We start from the raw sequence: 20,231 nt of genomic DNA on the forward strand, positions 1-20,231 counted from the left end.
AGACTTGAGCAAAATATAAAAATATATATAAATAATTAAAAATCAGAATTAAAGTGATTACAAAAGTATTATTATAATATATAATGCATAGTGTGTGATTTAAATAGTTATAAATATATTTAAAATTAAGTTAAGCTTACACATTGTAATTAAAGTTGACTAACTCATAGAACAACTCGGGCGTCACCTCACCACATCAATTATCCGTGACCTGGGCACCGCCATGCGACTTGGATAAGGATAAAGGAGGCTGGCAAATGCAGAGCAGTGCCGACGAGCGACGAGAATTCTATCGAGGACAAAAGGGCAGAAGGTAAGAGCGCAACAAAAAAAGGGCAGGGCATTAGAAATTACATTTTATAAAGCAGAGTTTGCCTTTAACACATAAATCACATGCATGCGCGCAGAACTGCTTCACAGGACGATAACAGATCCTATGAACTGAACGGTAGGAGAGAGTGAGACAGAGAGAAGCAGCAGAATTAACAGTCTTAGTTTTACATTTATTTTGCTGCTTTTACTGCACAGATTTCCCCACACAAAACCACAGCAGCGACGTCGACAGCAGCGCCTATAATCAGCACGAGTCTCAGCATCACTTGCACCACTCACACCACCAGGACTCAGCATACGTGCAACAAAATGGCGCCGGCGATGTGGACGATGAGGAGGACTACTCAATTTCCGTATCGGCGATAATGCAAAGACGTGCCAGTGTGCGTGGATATCGAGGCAAACGTGGAAGTCGCAACTCGCGACGTGCATCAAGTCCCATGGATCACGTGCTCGATAGTGTGGAGCGACGACGCTCCAGTGTTTATACCACAAGCTCTGGCAAGTATACACCTAGAGAAAACTGACCTGAAATTCAATTAATTATTATTATTATTTATTATTAATTTTTATATTTTATATAATTTTTATATTTTATATATAATATTTTACCTTAAGTATAGAAATTGTCTATCTTAAGTAAAAAAAATGGGAATAGAAGTTCAACTTAAATCCTTTTTTTATATTACATAAGAAAACTTTAGGAGAAAAAATATAAAAAACTGAGAAATACATAAATTAGTGTCCTTAAATATTAACTATTTTTTTTTTTATTATTATTTTTTACTATATAAGCCACTTATTTTGCCATATATAATGAAAAAGTCTATCTTAACTATTATTTTGTATTATTATTTTTTACTATGTACGCCACTTATTTTGCCCTAAATATAGAAAAAGTCTATCTTAAGTCTGTGCGTCTTAATTTTAAATTGAATTAGCTAATTTAAATAGATCTCTTTTAATACAAAACGAAAACTACATAATTTTAGCATTTTTCAATTAAAAAATGATCAGTTTTTATTTTAAGATATAATACTTAATATAATACTTACATAGTAAATATCAATTTTTTTAAAATTAAATTTAGAGATTAGAATTTAAAATCACAAAACTATGAATATAAAATATCATCAGTGTAAAAATTAGTCAAGACTGACTACAAAAATTTTCCTGAGAAGTGCAATCTATAATTTTCTATGCCATAATTCTAAATTAAATATAAAATATATTCAACTACATATTTTACAGAATGTCTAAATAAACTATAAAAATATTTGACTCTAATGCAATAAAACAAAATTATAATATCAGTATTATCTGCTGTTATTTTGCTGGCTATTTAAAGTAGATTTAAAGCTGAATAAAAAGTAATATGCAATTTTTTTAATTTAATTACAAAACTATTATTAATTTCAAATATAAATGTCCTATTAGTTTTATCAAAGTGATTTATATTTTACTTTAACTTATTTCTGTTGTATTTAATTGTAATATGCAAAGGAGAAATTTTTATTTTCACCGTGCTTTTTTTTTCTCTAAGTGTATCTAAAATGTCTGCAAAGATTTCGTTAAGCATACACAAGGCCTCGAGTGGCTAATCAATGCATAAAATGTGAGGCTGTTGTAGTAATTTCCGTTGTTACGTGCCTCCATTTGTTGGCACGTGGTCAACGTGGCGTATGTGTAATGCGTAATGTGCTTACTTTATTTCCATTGCGACTGCAGAGGAGGGCACCAATCAGGAGTCCACCCAGGAGCAAATCTTTGAGAATATACGCCTGCACAAGGAGGTCATACAATCGGTCAAATTACAGCCATGGCCAATACGCAAGAAGCTCAAACTGGTGCGGCAGGTAAGGTCGATTCCCCAAAGGCGTGTTACCAATTTCACGCCTTGCTCTTAGCCCATTAACTTCGATTTCATGTGCCAATCTTAACATCATATTTTTTGTTGTTGTTTTTGTATTTATTTAATGTTGTTGACAGGCCAAAACGTATGTGGCACGCCACGAGGGCGCGTTGCAAGAACGCTTCGCCATGTCACGCAGCACGAGAGATTTGTGGGCGAGGTTTAAAATTTTAATGGCAGCGGTAAGTGATTTCTCCCTTTAACACTACAAAATACACAACACTCAATAATAGCCTCAGTGCACTACTAAAATAGGTTTAAGTACTTCAAAAATGTATATAAAATAAATTTTAATATTTGTTTTATTTATTTATTTTTAGTATTTGTAGTGTTTTTTTTTTTTGATCAATTACTTATTTAAGAACTCGCAAAATTTAAAAACTAATACTCCTAATAAAACTAGTTTAATTTTAAAAATGCAACTGATCTCTTAGAAAAAACAAAAAACATCTTAAATATATTATTTTTATCAAATAAATAAGAACAGATATCAATTATTATATTAATAATGTAGATATTTTAGTAAATAAATATTAATAAGGTCAGTATTCATTGTTAGTATTTTTAGGGAGTTTTGTGTTGATAAATTATCTTATTTAAGAAATCGCATAATTTAATAACAAATACTCCTATTAAAAGTAGTTTAATTTTAAAAATGCAACTGATGTTTTAGAAAAAACAAAACTTAATTTTTAGCTTACAATATATATCTTAAATGTATTTATTTTTATCAAATTAATAAGAGAAGATACCATTTATAATATAAATATTGTAGATATTATAAAAGCTAAAAATTAAAATATATTTATCAAAAATATATTTAAAGATGCACATTTTAAATTAATTATATCAAAAAAAAAAAAAAAACAGATTTAGGAAATAGTGAAAAAATATAGAAATCATGTAGAAAAACGTTAATTTAAGGAAGAACAGATACCATTTATTATATAAAATATAATTATCACAACAAAGGAAGACAAACGTGTATTTAAAGATGCACATTTTAAATTAATTATTCAAATAGTATAAATAATGTAGAAAAACGTTAATTTAGTGGAAAGAGGCTATTAAACTTGTCTGCAATTTCGAGTTGCGTTTGCTTAACTTGGTCAAGCAGTTGGCTTTTCAAATGCAGTCAACGAGCAAGGACCAACAGCAAATGTCCTGCATATATTTATGCTTACCAAATTTATGTGGCTCAAATAAATCTGCTGGCACATAATTCACAAACTTGTCGACGTTCTACATGAAAACCAATTAAAATACTGAGTTCGTATTGCGGTGGATTCATGCATAACTCATGTGGCCTTCTCCGTACTCTGTAATCCGTACTCCGTTATCCGTTCTCCACTCTCCACTTTCTGCATTCTGTCTTTTTTCACAGAGATGGCGACATTGGAAACGTGAGACGACGAGTTTTCTCACAGTGCTCATACCCTGGGAGTTGCGCATCAAGGAAATCGAATCGCATTTCGGCTCCGGAGTCGCATCCTATTTTACTTTCCTGCGGTGGCTCATGTGGGTCAACATTATGATTGCCATTCCGTTGGTGGCCTTTGTCATTGGACCGGAGGTGTGTGCTCATCTCGAGCGTTTTAATTGCACTTCCCCCATTCGTTACATTTATTAACAACCTTTCTTTCTCTCTACTTATTTCCCGCTTTTCCCCCCATTCTCTCTTTAGTACTTTGCCACGAAACACGATGAAACGGATCCGCGCAAACGCATGTCCGAACCGGAATACAAGGTGGCCGGTAATCTTTTTACATTCTGGGAATTCGAGGGCTACTTGAAATATTCGCCAATGTTTTATGGGTGAGTGTAAAATAAAAGAAACAAATTATTGAATGATAATAAATATATATATATTTATAAAAAACATTTCAATATTATTTTAACTATAAATTTATTTGTGATAAATAAATGTTTTTTTTTTTATTAAAAACCCTATTTTAAAACTATTCGTCTGAGTAAAATTGCTTAATAATGTTAAAAAATACATATGCATAAATTTAAATACTTTGAAATTAAAAACCACAATTTTTTGTTGAATATACATTTTTTTCTATAAGAACTAGAGACTTAACCGATCAATTCTAAGAAAAAGTTCTTCCGATTTTGTTAAAACTTCGCTGGAATATTAAAGAGATTTTATTATCTGTATTTGTCGACAATAATAAAAATATTTCCAACAATCTGTACAGTTTTTTATACAAAAACATTCTTTTGATACTTAATTTTCCGAAGTTTTTTGATTAAATAAAATCTTGAAAATTTGCATACAGAAACTATATTTTGAAATTATGTTTCCTTAAATTCTGTGTAAAATTCAGAGAAGCAATTTTTTTAATAGAGATTTTAGTTTACTTAAAATCAAACACACACTTAAATATATACTCAGTGCACTCTCTTGAAAAAAAATGTATATATGCTTTCTAAATTCTGATAAATTTCTGGCATTTACCACTACAAGGATATCAAGGATATATCAAAATAACAGCACTTTAAGCGCATAATAAAATCAAGTTTATTTTTAGTTGCTTGTTAATTGCGAATCTCTTCATCTATGTAAATGTTTAACTTCTTTGTTTCTCTTGTTTCTCTTCTCTCCTGACTTATAGTTATTACTCGAGCACTTCCGGCATCAGCACTTCCGGCTATAAGCTGCCGTTGGCTTACTTCCTCACTGCCGTTACGGTCTATATCTACAGCTTTGTGGCCACGCTGAGAAAGTGAGTATTAGAGCTAGAGAGCAAGTGGCAGAGATGTGAGAGAATTGATGTAGGGGACTAACGGAACACTTCATTAAATCTCTGAACATCGAAGCGACCAAAGCAAACTAAATGCCAAAAATGCTCGTTAATTAATTAAACGAACGTAGCGCTGATTAAATAATACAAATCTACGCATTGGGCGTGTCCTTCTAAAAGAAATAAAACAAAATAAAAATGGGGGATAATGGGGGAAAAACTTGTTCGTCTATGAGGAAAAACTTGGCCATTATGATTTACGCACGCACGCGGCGAGACACGAGACAGGAGACACGAGACACGAGACACGAGACAAACGGCAGCTGTGGCAAGTTAACTGGACAGAAAGAGAGGCAAGAAGTGAATGGAGTGAGACAGGCAGTGAATTGGGAGTGTCGGCTGCTCCTTTTAATGGCTTTGTCGGCATTATGTTGATTTCGTAATTGAACAAAGTAGCAATGTCAACAGCGAAAAGGATGCCAAGACTCGACGCTCGACACTGACCTTGCCACTTGCCGCTTGCCACACGTTTGTGGCACGTGCGCGGCATGCGTGAATTGTGCTCATATTTATGTGGCATTAGGCTGCCAGGATTTGTGCGCCAATTATGGCTTGTAAACCAAGTTGCAACAGAATAAGCCACAAAAAATAACTTTCTTCACTACGATATATGTGCACTGATAAAACACTTTGATCTTACTTAAACAAATATACTGAAGTGTCAAAGTTTTTAATAATTATTAAAAAAAAAAAAAAAAAGTGAAATTTACTTAAAATTAAAAGGTCATTATAGCGATTCATAGCGAATATTATATTTATATTTATTTTAAAAATTTAATTTAATTTAACTTAACTTAAACCTGTGTTAAATTATATATTTTTTTTATTACTTTTATTCATCCTTAGTTCAAAATAGTTTATTATTTAGTGAAGAAAAATAATAATAAATAATATTTATTTAAATATTTAGGAAAAATAATATTTAATAATAGTTATTTAAATATTTAGTAAAAATAATATTTTCTAAATATTTAAGTCGTTAAAAATATTTACACATGCATTCATATTAAAAATGTTTCACATTGTTTTCTATTAATTTGGACAACTTAAAATCAAAGATGTTCATCTTTATTAAAATCGTCACTAGCGTGGACTGCCTTGCACAGTGTTTCAGTAAAAATATTTTAGTCAAATACTTTATCTATATCTAAATTAATATTTAATAATAATTATTTAAATATTAAAATATTAGAAATAAATATTACAAAATATTATTTTTACTAAATATTTAAGTCGTTTAAAATATTTACACATTCATTAATATTAAAAATATTTCACATTGTTTTCTATTAATTTAGTCAACTTGAAATCAAAGATGTTTATCTTTATTTAAATAGTCACTAGCGTGGACTGCCTATCACAGTGTTTCAGTAAAAATATTTTAGTCAAATATTATATCTATTAATTTTTTTTTCTGTGTATTTTTTTTTTTTTGGCAGAATGGCGGAGAATTCGCGCAATTCGAAACTTTCCTCAAAGGATGATGAGTGCGTCTTCTCCTGGAAACTTTTCACCGGCTGGGACTTTATGATTGGTAAGTGGGGCAAGTGGGGCAATTGGGGCAAGTGGAATTACAACGACTTAACACCCACAGGACACGCGGAGACGGCGCATAATCGCATTGCATCCGTTGTGGTTGGCTTCAAGGAGGCGCTGCTGGAGGAAGCCGAAAAGAAAAAGGATAATCGCAAGTAAGTGCCAAGTGGATTCACTCTCAATTGCAGTTGATAATTGAACGATTCTGAAAACGTTATCAAATCGCAGCTGGCGCGTGATATTGCAAAGGATATTGGTTAACATTCTGGTCATGGTACTGTTGGGATTATCGGGTGCCACCGTAGTGATGCTGGTGGATAAGTAAGTATCCTGATAACCCTATTAAATTACAGTTGACTACACTTACAGTCTTTCTCTCTCTGTCTGTCTTTTAGCTCGGAGAATTTGGCCAAATACGACAATTGGCTAAGTCGCAATGCGGTTAATGTAACCATGACTCTGTTATCCTTTTTCCTTCCCATGATATTTGAAGCACTCGGTTTGTTTGAAAACTGGCATCCCAGGCAACAGTTGCGTCTGCAATTGGCACGGTAAACTACACTACACTCACATCAATTTTATTATTATTTATTTACATTTGTTATTTTTTAAATATTTAACTTATATTCAATCTTTTATTATTTGATTTAAATTTACTTGTTATTTATTAGCTTAATTTTTACTTATGTAGCTTACCTTAAATCTTTGTGGTTGCACAAAGCTAAAAATCAATATATTTATTTCCTTTGCTCGATTCGCTCGCATGTGTGTTTGTGTGTGTAAAATATACGAATTTTGCAAAAAGGACGCCTTTACAATTTGAAATTTTTTCAGCTATGTTGCTTAAAATTTCAGTCTCCTTTGTCTTACCGTTTGGGCTGCACAAAAATCAGTCAGTCAGTCAGTCAGGACAAACAATTTTATATATATAAATATTAGTTTAGTTAATTTTATTATTTTAAATTGTTGAATAGTAAACTTAAAGCTATTAATTTTCAGGCTTTTTTCTTATTTAATCAAGATTTATTCTGTATAATTTTAATTACATATTTTAATTAAAAAATGTTTGATAAGAGATATATATTTGTAATTATTTGTTAAAATTTTAATGTAAATTTTAATTTTTTAATAATTTGAATTTAAAGTTATGAATTTTTAATACTTTCATACTAAGACTATTGGTAACTCACCTGGTTAATGAGATAAGGTGTAAGTTGTTGTTATCATTCTTTGATTATACCACAATATTTTTTCTTTGGCTGTTGCCTAGTGTAACCAGCAATGCATTTAATTAGATGTGTATCATTAAAAATTTGCAGAGTTATGACAGTGCATTTTTACAATCTTTCGAATTCTAGTTTGATTTCAAAACATATAGAAGTTGGGCGCATTTTTCCCAACAATGAACTAAATGCTTTTGCGGTCAATCTGATTTTGAAACTGCCAGACATGTCAATAAGATGCGTTTCAAAGATGGCATTCGGTTGAAATGGCTTGTGAATGAATTTGATCTACAAAAATGCAAAAAATAGTCAAATCTATTATCAAGAAACGATATATTAAGTACTTACTCCTCGTACCCTAATGCATTTGCTTTTTATTGATGCTGCATTTTCAACAAATTGGAGCCAGGCTATGTACCAATGTTGATTTTTATCCCACATAACAGAACAAAAGTCTGGCAAACTCATTGCATACAGAGTTGGATGCCAAGAACCACGATCAAAATGAAGCAACTCTCCTCGCACCTAAATGACTTAGTATATACAAAACTGTTATATAAAAAGCGTTAGTTGAAAATCACCTGAACGATATCCGTAGGCTGGATATCCCACACTGTAGTTATATTCCCTGTGAGTGAAACGTTTTCGCCCTTCAAGTGAAAACTCGTCTCAGAAAAATCAAATAATCCATGAACATTTTGTACTCCTTCTGGTTGATCCGGACAATCGTCGTGGATTTTGTCATTCTGTAGGATAATTTTATATTTGTAAGCACTGGAAAAGCTAACGAATGCAAAGAGTAAGATAGATACACCCAGCATCACACTGTAAGACCACATTGTGAAACTATTCAAAGAATGATTAACACTCTTTATATACCGCAAAACGGAACTGTGTTCCGACTAACGAGTTCATTTTACATATTTCAAGCACGTGTTAATTGACCATAATTAGATTTGTTCTGATTCATTAAAAAAAATGAGTGATTTATCATAATATGAATTACACGTTGCTTTTGCTTTTCCTAAATATATACATAAATTGGTTGCAATTACATTTTTCAGCACGCGATCATACAAATTCGATTAAAACGAGTTAAAACACAAAATACATGACACCTAATTGTATATATTTGAGTGGGGTATGAGAAGAACTAATAACGACTTTTAAAAAAATATCATTAATTTTGGAGCATGCAATAACTTTCGTCACAAGACTTTTACCTCGTCAAGAGGTTTTTTTTTAAGATTTAAATTACGTACAAAATATGATTTAAATCTTTGTGTTGACTGTTTATAGTGTGTAATGATCATATTAAAAAATTTTATATTTTATTTTAATTCAAATTTTAAATATTTTAATTTTAATTAAATATTAACTTTCAGATATTAAATAGAAACCACTGAATAATCTTTTAACCATTTTGCTCTCTCTCTTCTCTTAATCAGAATTATGATATTGAATATGTTGAACTTGTATTCGCTGATGTTCTCGTTCATCTACAAGATCACCAGCAAGGATAAACTACTGCAATTGCTGAAGGTGAAGAATGAAACGAATACACAGGAGCTGCACCATCTGATGGGCACCATTGAGGCATTGCGAGCGATGACAACCACCGCACCACTCTACAGTGACAGCACCTCGGAGGGATTCTTCGATGATTTGACGACGACCACACCTTGGGGTGGTGATGCTGATGCCAGCACCGATGCCCTCTTCTCCACCACCGCGGTGGGTGTATTGTTGTCCACTCTGCAGCGGATCAAGTGCTATAACATAACTGTGAAATGCTCAAAACCACGACTTACTCGCATATTTGTGAATCCCAAGAATATTACCACCGCTTTGATGCTACTCAATTTGACAACAACCACCGTGTTGCCAACCACTTTGCCTACAACAACAACCGCCAATTGGACTACCTTAACACCACCAAATACAACAACTACAACAACAACCACTGAAAGTACAACCACAACACCTTGGACAACTTTACCTACAACATTACCGACAACACTACCGACAACACTACCGACAACACTACCGACAACACTACCGACAACACTACCGACAACACTACCGACAACAACCACAACTCCAACCACCTTACCCACCACAGCAGCTACAACAACAACTACTACAACAACAACCACCCAAGCGCCTTTTACCACTGATGAAGATGCCGCCTATGACTATGGCAGCGATGAGCCACAATTGGGCTCTACCAGCACTACCACCACCCCGGCACCGGGTAACGACAGTTACTTCAATTATGTGGATTACTTTGAGGGTGGAGAATTACCTGAATCAGTAGATGAACTGGCCACCACCGAGCAATCGAATGATCCACTGGCCCAGGTGTTAAGCCAACTGGATGAGCAACCACTCAAAGCACGCAGAAAAAGGGCTGTGGCTGAGGTGGTACCACCTGTGTGGCACACCAGCAAATACAGTCGAAGACATCGCAATGGTTCTGCGCTGGTTGCAGAGAGCACAACAGCTACTAATGAACCAGCCGGCAGAAATGTCTATAGACCACCACCGAACAGAACGGTGGTACCAGCAACCACCAAAACCACAACAACAACAACCACTGTGCGACCTGGAAAACGTATTCTAAGTGAGGAAGAATGGAATCGTATCTTAAATAAAGTGCGTGGTGGACTTGGTAAGGCAACCACAAGCACCACCAGCACCACAACCACTCAGAAAACAACAACAACCAGTGAAGAACCGACAACAACCAGTGAAACTGACACAACCACTTCAGAGGAAAGCAGCACCGTCAGTGATATTGGCACCAGCAGCACCACCGAGGAGTTCGAGTATACGGATCGCTCCGGAGCCACTGTAACACCCTACTATATCAGATTCGATGCTATAGAGAATATTGGTAGCACCGTCTTCTATGACAACGACAACGAACACGACAACATGGAATATTGTGTGATAACCGTGTGTCCAAAAGAGCATGAAGATTTCTTTGGCAGCAGCACCACAGCAGATGGTTTGGACACCACGCTCAGTGGTGATGTCAGGCAGACAAGCACCGTGATGAAGACACCACTGGAACGACAAGTTTTAAGGCTTAAAGAGGTGCAGTTGGCACTGAAAGAAATTCAAACCAATCTGACGACAATGTGCTGGGAAACGTCCTTGGGTCAGGAGCTGTCAAAGGTCATCGTTTTTGATGGGGTAAGCAAGGAAAAAATAAAAGAAGCAAGAAAGGAATAGCAAAAGTACAGGAAGATAGATAACTTGAAGGTCTGGCCACAGTTTAAACACAAATTTATCATCATCATGAACAGCAGCTATCAATTTCCTTGCCTTTTCAGCAGTCAAAATATTCCTGCTTCCTGTGTCATTTGACTTGGCACCACCAACACCATTAGATAAACAGCTGCTGTTCCTGTGCACATATCAAAATCTATTTAAATTGAAATATGATTGAACTTTCAAAGGAACAACAACAGCAACAACATGTACATTGAGCTACTTATTCGATAGCGTGAAATCCCGTTTAGCTAAATTGCCCGGAAAATGCTTGAAGAAGAGAAAAAATTTGTTTACCGCTTTGCATAGACAAAAAATCAAAATTTTTTGGCTTGGCTTTAAAAGTCAAATGCAAAGCAACTAGAAAAATATAGTTTATTTAGAAAAGTCGCAGCTCAAATACCCTTGAAATTGGTTTTTAATTTTTTTTTTCTTTTTGCAAATTAATCTTTAGTATTTTCAAATAAAAGGTTAAATATTAAATCAAAACTTCAACATTTTTAACAATATTGTAATCTAGTTTATGTTTCGCCAAAGTGTGATTTGTTCAGACGTATGCGAAATTTGTAACTAAAACATTATGAGAACATAAACTTTGAACACTCTAGATTAGGTCAATTTATTTCTCTTTTTTCCTAAATCAGCTGAATATTCTATAGCCGATTTTCACAACAAAATATAAAAGAAAATGTTTAGACGAAACAAATAAGTTAAAATACATTGAGTTAAACGTTACAAATATAAACTATGTTCAAAAAATAGACAACAACTTAAATAAAAGATGAGAACTGAATAAAATAGAAAGCATCGTCTCAAAACATTCTTGCAGACATATTTCTTTTTATAGATTATTTGATTAGACTTGAAGTATTTTATTTAAAATTTATACTACCCTCTTAAAGGGAAGGAGTATAGGGTATGTCATAACGACACAGACAGAACCAAAAAGTATTTTATCATAATAATCGCTCTCTCGAGTCCTTTGGCCCAATACGCAGCTGGTATTCGCTTTCGAATTGGGAACAATTTATACTTATCAATGAAAGCATTTGCATAGAAAACATTTTCGGAACTTTTGCCATCGATTTGCAAGTGCTATTTTCTTTGCTTAAGTTGCTTGTTCCTTTGTTAGATGAGTGTCGATTGGCCTAAGATTTGATTGTGAACTTAAAGTCTAATCGCTAACAAATTCATGGGCTCGACTCGGTCAACTTTTCGGGGTCGTTCTACTTTTCACTCTTCCTCTCTCTCCTTTTTATTTTCCCTTGTAAACAGCTTAGGGTAAATATGGAAAAAAAAGGCTCCAAATTTGATTATGTTGATACATATTTGGATGTTGTTCTTGCTGTTGTTGTTGTCATCTGGACATGGCGCACATAATCTCTATTAAACGATTTGGGCACATAAATTAAGCAAGTTACGAGCCTTAAGTTAAGCGCCTTTATGCCTTACGCATAACAAAATTTTAAGCTTAAGCTTCAGTTGCGTTACGTTTTGGTTAAGACCCAATTGAGTCTTGGTCATGTGCGGTTTTTTGGTTAGACAAGAGCATCCTCCCGAATATCCAACTTCAATCTTGGTTCTCCTTCCGCTTCAGGTACGTGTTCGTGCATGAATTTCGGTTGGAAAATGTATCGGTTTTTGGTCAGATAGTTGGCAGTTGGTCAGATAGTGCGGCCAGTAAATCAGCCATAAACGTGTCTTGAACTACATGACTAGAAACAAGTGTGTTTTGATTATGGAACAGGAAGATACCCTTACAAAAATAAAGTGGTCTTGGTCTCGAGTAGTGATGTTAATCCAAGCTTTACATCGAGTCTTATATCGATATAGAAAATCGCCAAAAATAAGCATCGAGTTGTCGATATATCGGAAAATAGTAGATCGAGTTGCAAATATCGATTTTTGTCTTTGACAATTTTGTAGTTTACTTTTTAATTAATCAACTCGATATATTGCCCAAAAAATCATCGAGCTAAATTACTCGGTAATCGCTTTCGCGTAAGTCGAGTTGTCGATATTTCGATATATTTTTACATCACTAGTCTCGAGCAACATGACTAAAAAAAAAAACCTTTTGAGTATATAACGACAAAATACCCAGTTAAATTTAGTGATCTTAACTCTTATAGGTCCTTAGAGAAATGCACTCGTAATAAATAAATTAAGACAGATACACTGTTGAAAAAGAATGGTTTCTACAATCACAAGATATTTGATTTTTCCTTTTTTATTGTTAAATAAGTGAAAATACAGAAAAACAATTTTTAAATACAAAATTCGGCTTTTGTTTGAGTTAAAGCTAGCATATTTCTCACAAGACTAAGAATTTTTGTTGAAACACAATATTTTTTCCGTGTAAAAGTCTCTATCAAACACCCTTTGCTCACTTATTGGTTACAGGGTATGCAAAGACAATGCAATGCACTGTGCGGCACTACGTGTGCCGAGTTTAAAGCGTTGTGTCCAGAGTCACTAGATTACAACCTAAATTCATGTGTGCTTACCTGCTCCTTTCCTTACGTACTGACTTTTCTGTTGCAGCTCATGTCCATTGTGGCGCCGCTATGCATTGACTTTCTGCGTGCTCTATTTGTGCGGTATGTCAATCAAAACTGGTGCTGGGACATGGAGAAAACGTTTCCGCAGGTAAGAGTGGACAGCATAGTTATCCTAGTTATCCTAGTTGATGAGTTGGCTCATCCTCAACCTCAACCAATGACTGTGACTAATGGAACACTTTGTTTTCGTGGCATTTGACATGCAGTATGGCGACTTTAAGATAGCCGAGAACATCCTGACATTGATTAATAACCAGGGACAGGTGTGGATGGGCATCTTCTTCTCGCCTGGACTGGTGCTCATCAACCTCGTCAAATTGATGATTATGATGTACTTCAGGTCCTGGATAGTCCTCACCTGCAATGTACCCCACGAGGTGGTCTTCAAGTGCGTAAACTAGCAATAAATTCCCCATTATCCTTTGATCTACTAAATCAAAGACAATTTTGAATATTCGCAGAGCCTCCAAGTCGAACAATTTCTATTTATCTTTGTTGCTGACCATGTTGTTCCTCTGTGTGCTGCCCGTGGGCTATGCCATTGTCTGGCTGCGTCCTTCTTGGCACTGTGGACCCTTTTCCGAGTACGATCGAATCGCCGAGTTTATCACGAATACAACAAGGAATGCGTTGCCGAAGTAGGTTCAAGTCCTGCCACCTCATGATACACTTAATATTCCTTTTTCACTTTGAACTTCCTTATTTTAGGCAACTTCATGAGCCACTGGACTATCTGACATCGTCGAGCACGGTAATTCCGTTGCTGTTGCTTCTCATACTCATCATCTATTATCTTATATCGCTGACGGGCGCCTTACGCGAGGCTAATCAGGATCTGCGCACCCAACTGCAGAAGGAGCGTGAGGAGGAGCGCAAAAAGATTTTCAAAGTTCCCGAGGCTAAGCAGGCGGAACCAACGGCTACAACACTGACAAATCGCTGGCGTAAAGTCCTCGAGGCATCCTCACCTGTCACGCCCACACAACCGCCAGATTTTGACACTGAGGAGTACAAGAATCAGGCCAGGAAAGGTGAGCACAAACGAGTAGAACTTTTCTTTCAGGACTTTAACAACTTTTTGGTGTACACTGAACAAAAATTGGAATCGTAAAAATTTAAGTAATTGTGCAAGTTGGAATCATGTTTAAAATGTTGACTAATACTTATTGCTATATAATGTGTAGATTAAAAGTGAAAACTTGATATTAAAAATTTTCAATTTTCTAAATTTCAAAGGGGGGACCCTTAGCATTGAAATCAACCATGGCAATGATAGTCGAAAATAATAAACTTTTCTAAATGATCAAAATTTGAATGCAAAATAAATTAAGAAGCCAAACCATGAACAAAATGACATTCCATTTGAAAATCGGTCTAGTTTTGACGAAGTTATGAGAGTTTGAAGTTTGGTCAGACTTTGGAACTAGCAACTTTACAAGTCAAAATTTTTGTACAATTCGACATGATTTTTAACAGAAAAATGAAATGTCTCAAAATCAATTTTAAAGTGTTGTTTTATGCTAATTATCATGTAAGGAGTCGATTAAAAGTGCAAACTTGAGATTCAAAATTTTCAATTTTCAAAAATCCAAAGGGGGGGGACCCTTACCATCAAAATCGAAAAAATACGAAAATAAAAAATTTTTTAAGTGAAAAATATTTTGATGCAGAATCAAATTAGAGGCGAAATGATGATCAAAATGCTATTCCGCATGGAAATCGGTTGAGTTTTGACAAAGTTATGCATATTTGAAGTTTTGGAAAAAGTGTCAAGGGGGTAGTATGGAAAATACCGAAAAAATTGACAGTGAGGGAAATTTTTATGTGAATATTTTGATGCAGAATCAAATGAGAAGCTAAATAACGATCAAAATGCTATTCCGCATGGAAATCGGTTGAGTTTTGACAAAGTTATGCATGATTGAAGTTTTGGAAAAAGTGTCAAGGGGGTAGTATGGAAAATACCGAAAAAATTGACAGTGAGGGAAATATTTTATGTGAAAAATATTTTGATGCAGAATCAAATTAGAGGCCAAAAAATGATCAAAATGCTATTCCGCATGGAAATCGGTTGAGTTTTGACAAAGTTATGCATATTTGAAGTTTTGGAAAAAGTGTCAAGGGTAGTATGGAAAATACCGAAAATTGACAGTGAGGGAAATTTTTTATGTGAATAATATTTTGATGCAGAATCAAATGAGAAGCTAAATAACGATCAAAATGCTATTCCGCATGGAAATCGGTTGAGTTTTGACAAAGTTATGCATGATTGAAGTTTTGGAAAAAGTGTCAAGGGGTAGTATGAAAATACCGAAAAATTGACAGTGAGGAAATTTTTAAGTGAAAATATTTTGATGCAGAATCAAATTAGAGGCCAAATAATGATCAAATGGTATTCCGCATGGAAATCGGTTGAGTTTTGACAAAGTTATGCATATTTGAAGTTTTGGAAAAGTGTCAAGGGTAGTATGGAAAATACCGAAAAATTGACAGTGAGGGAAATTTTATGTGAATAATATTTTGATGCAGAATCAAATGAGAAGCTAAATAACGATCAAAATGCTATTCCGCATGGAAATCGGTTGAGTTTTGACAAAGTTATGCATGATTGAAGTTTTGGAAAAGTGTCAAGGGGTAGTATGGAAAATACCGAAAAAATTGACAGTGAGGGAAATATTTTATGTGAAAAATATTTTGATGCAGAATCAAATTAGAGGCCAAAAAATGATCAAAATGCTATTCCGCATGGAAATCGGTTGAGTTTTGACAAAGTTATGCATATTTGAAGTTTTGGAAAAAGTGTCAAGGGGGTAGTATGGAAAATACCGAAAAAATTGACAGTGAGGGAAATTTTTTATGTGAATAATATTTTGATGCAGAATCAAATGAGAAGCTAAATAACGATCAAAATGCTATTCCGCATGGAAATCGGTTGAGTTTTGTCAAAGTTATGCATGATTGAAGTTTTGGAAAAAGTGTCAAGGGGGTAGTATGGAAAATACCGAAAAAATTGACAGTGAGGGAAATTTTTTAAGTGAAAAATGTTTTGATGCAGAATCAAATTAGAGGCCAAAAAATGATCAAAATGCTATTCCGCATGGAAATCGGTTGAGTTTTGACAAAGTTATGCATATTTGAAGTTTTGGAAAAGTGTCAAGGGGTAGTATGGAAAATACCGAAAAATTGACAGTGAGGGAAATTTTTTATGTGAATAATATTTTGATGCAGAATCAAATGAGAAGCTAAATAACGATCAAAATGCTATTCCGCATGGAAATCGGTTGAGTTTTGACAAAGTTATGCATGATTGAAGTTTTGGAAAAAGTGTCAAGGGGGTAGTATGGAAAATACCGAAAAAATTGACAGTGAGGGAAATATTTTATGTGAAAAATATTTTAATGCAGAGTCAAATTAGAGGCCAAATAATGATCAAAATGCTATTCCTCATGAAAATCGGTTGAGTTTTGACAAAGTTATGCATGATTGAAGTTTTGGAAAAAGTGTCAAGAAGTTGGTATAGAAAGTACGGAAAAAATGAACAGTGGCAGCTTGAAGTTGGTCAGACTATGGAATTTTGTCAATTTGTTGGTCCATTTTAGCAACATTTTTTACTTCCGTATTTTTTAATTGAATTAATGAACACATTGATTTTTTTCTCTGTGTATTCACGTACTTTCCTCAGAGCTCATCTCACGCATCATGAAGAAGGCGCTGAGGAAGGGTTCAGCCACCTCGGATGAGGATTCAGTGCGTCGCGACGACGACGACACGGACACTGAGCATCAGGACTCGCTGCCACACGACGAGGAGCCGAAGGAGAAGCGATTTGGCCTGTCACGATTGCAGCAAATCCGTCGCACCCGGAAACCCTCCCTCGTGGACATTGTGCAGATTGCGAAGCAGGAGAGAGCACGTTCTGGTTCCATTGCAATGGCAACCGGTGGAAGTAGTCCGGGCGAACACTTTCCCCTCAAGGAACCGCATCCCAAGAGTCGCTTCAAGGTGGACAAGCACGAGAGAAAGGAGCGGGAAAGTTTCAGGGAGAAAAAGGAGCACAAGCACAAACAACCTCCGCCCTATGAAAACCACAACGAACATGATCCGGAGGTGAATTCACGCATCGTCAGTGAAAGACGAGCCAGCTTGTTGCGTCGCAAGCGGGACAAGGAGGACAAGGAGGAGCAGTCGAAGCCCACAACGCCGGAACCAGAGGCAGAGTCCGTTGAGCCACCAACACCAGAGAGCCACTTTCACATTGTGGACGAGAAGAAGCCGCCAGAGCAGGAGGAGCAACAGGAGCAACCGGAGCGACCAGTGAAGGAGCCTGTCAAGGAAGGTCTTAGTCTGGGCAAGTTCAAGTTTCGCAAACATAGAAACAAGGCCAATAACAGACCAGATCCAGAGGTCTTCAAGTTCGATGACAAGAGTCTGGAGAGGAATAAGTCCGGCGAGATTCCACAGGTGCCCAGCTCGGAGCATTTAAACAGCGAGCTGGCCGGAGCAAGTGCAAGTGGCATTGTAACGGTAGTTGAGCCCCAACCACTGCCTTCACCCACGCCCAGTCAGGGACAAAGTCAGCGCCAGATGAATGCCGAGAAGTTGGCGGCTTTATCGCGTCAGGGACGCAAAAAAATTGGTTCCCTGTTGGCTTTGGTGCGTGAGGCAGTGAATCTGAAGAAGGATGATGTGGAACAGGGATCGGATGAGTCACCAGGTCCCACCACACCCACATATTTGGCTTATACACCGCCACCACCGCCCTCGCTGTTGTCCAGAAACTCCAGCGCTACGGCTCTGGAAATGCCGCCTACGCCGGAACCGGATTCACCCACGCCCAGTGCTCCACTGCACTTTGGCAGCAGCACCTCCACCTCTTCAGCGAATCGTCCCACTGTAAAACCACCCACTCCACCCGTAGTGCTGGCATCGACGGCCACCTTGGCCACCATGGATGATCTCGAGGAATTGGATTTGCCCGGTCCGATTACGTTTCCCAAACGCAGTGCTTCCCAGCGACGTCGTGTGATGCGTGAGGATTCCCAGAGTTCCATTTGGTCCGATAATATACCCACCATTACCATCAGCACCACCGGCAGCGATGAGTGCATTGTGGAGAACGAGGCAGCTCCTCCGGTTCCTCCAGTGAATGGCTTGCCCGAGGGCAGGGATTCCCCAGTTCCCACTGTGAATATCATTAAAATCAACATTGAGGACCACGATGTGCATGAGAACTAGTTACCAAGTGTCCTTTAAATCCCCAGATTGTCTTCTTAGTCCAAGGAATTGGTTTAGTCAACTTGCAATTTAGCTTAAAACTTGTTATCAACAACAATTTTATCGCAACTCTCTCTCTCTCTCTGTCTGTCCTACAAAATAATAAAATAGATTGCTTTCCTTTCAATGAAATTATTGCATTTTCATTTAAATTAATTATTGTTTAATTTATTATTTTAAGTTAAATTTATCAAAAAAAATAATTGCACTTTTAATTTAAAACGAATGCGCCTTGCATAGCATAGCATTCAGCTTTTTGACGTTGCTGCTTAAAGCTAGCGTAGACACAAACCACATTTCAGCTGTTTAGCTGTTTCAGCAACAGACGCTTTATAACAGACGCTCTAAGCTTGTTAGTATCATTCAACTGTTATACAGAAAATGTTGGCGCAATTATTTGAATAAATTTAATTTAATTTGGGAATCTGCAAATATACAACAAGCAGACATCATATAAAATGTAATATTCATAGAGCAATAAGTTACAAATAAAATTCTAAAATTCCAATCAATTGTACTTATTTCCCTGATTTATTTAACACAACAAATATATACAGATCTTGAGTCAAATTAAAATCAAAATTTTATAAATGAAAAAGGTAACTAAAAATAATAAATTAAATAATTTAATATTTATATTACTTTAGCCTTTAGTTAATACTAAATTGTCAATATTCAAAATATTCATGTTACTTCAGCCTTTAGTTAATACTGTGTTGTCATTCTTATTTATAGGAAGCAAGAAGGAGCACTAAAGTAATCTTTATATAAATCTTAAGTTTTTTAAAAAACTTTAAGAATTTATTAAATTTCATTTGGCAAAAGTATCTTTAGTTATGCTCGTATTTAGTCAATGAAACTAAAAGTGCTGTGGGTTTCTCGTATAACGAACTCTTATCAGCTTGACAGCGATAACCTGCCAGCTACCAAGAGTCCAAAAGTGGAGCAGAGAGCACAGCTTCCGATAGTGCCGAGAATTGAGTAGAGTATAAAATAATAAAAAAAAAATAAATAGCAGACGAAGAGCTCATGTTCAGACATGTGTTTAACAGATAAACAAAAACCTCAAGTATGTAGGATATATGTAAATGCGAATATGAGTACACAAACTTATATATTAAAGAATGTATTGAAATTTAAAACTTGACAAAAAGACAATTGAACCTTAATTCATAAATCTGCAGAGCATAATTGCCGGGTTAAGCTGAGACGAAGAAGAAGCTTGCCAGCGATCGTGCTCAACACACACAGATACAGATACATTTACCGATACAGCGAGCTACAGATACGTGCTGAGAGTTTCACT

At 35.6% G+C, this 20,231-nt stretch overlaps 1 protein-coding gene across 1 annotated transcript; it reads left to right on the forward strand.

Moving 5' to 3' along the window:
- The first annotated feature begins 242 nt into the window (after positions 1-242).
- LOC117786743 lies at positions 243-19,025 on the forward strand. Its single transcript, XM_034625102.1, has 18 exons — positions 243-313; positions 408-448; positions 529-834; positions 2,062-2,189; positions 2,323-2,427; positions 3,630-3,818; positions 3,930-4,060; positions 4,867-4,977; positions 6,495-6,589; positions 6,650-6,746; positions 6,820-6,912; positions 6,987-7,142; positions 9,263-11,012; positions 13,635-13,739; positions 13,858-14,039; positions 14,113-14,289; positions 14,360-14,682; positions 17,334-19,025. Exons 1-18 carry the CDS (start codon positions 258-260, stop codon positions 18,884-18,886), a joined length of 5,598 nt encoding a protein of 1,865 aa, XP_034480993.1. The 5' UTR covers positions 243-257; the 3' UTR covers positions 18,887-19,025.
- The last annotated feature ends 1,206 nt before the right edge of the window (positions 19,026-20,231 follow it).

This window comes from Drosophila innubila, assembly GCF_004354385.1.
Source record: "Drosophila innubila isolate TH190305 chromosome 3L unlocalized genomic scaffold, UK_Dinn_1.0 0_D_3L, whole genome shotgun sequence".
NCBI lineage: Eukaryota > Metazoa > Arthropoda > Insecta > Diptera > Drosophilidae > Drosophila > Drosophila innubila.

What these genes read in the sequence shown, in the direction of transcription:
- LOC117786743 (XM_034625102.1), top strand. Translation starts at nt 258, where the DNA reads ATGCAGAGCAGTGCCGACGAGCGACGAGAATTCTATCGAGGACAAAAG. An exon ending in TTTGTGGCCACGCTGAGAAA is followed by an intron (nt 4,978 to 6,494) that starts GTGAGTATTAGA and finishes TTTTTTTGGCAG; the next exon opens with AATGGCGGAGAATTCGCGCA. An exon ending in ACAAGGAATGCGTTGCCGAA is followed by an intron (nt 14,290 to 14,359) that starts GTAGGTTCAAGT and finishes TCCTTATTTTAG; the next exon opens with GCAACTTCATGAGCCACTGG.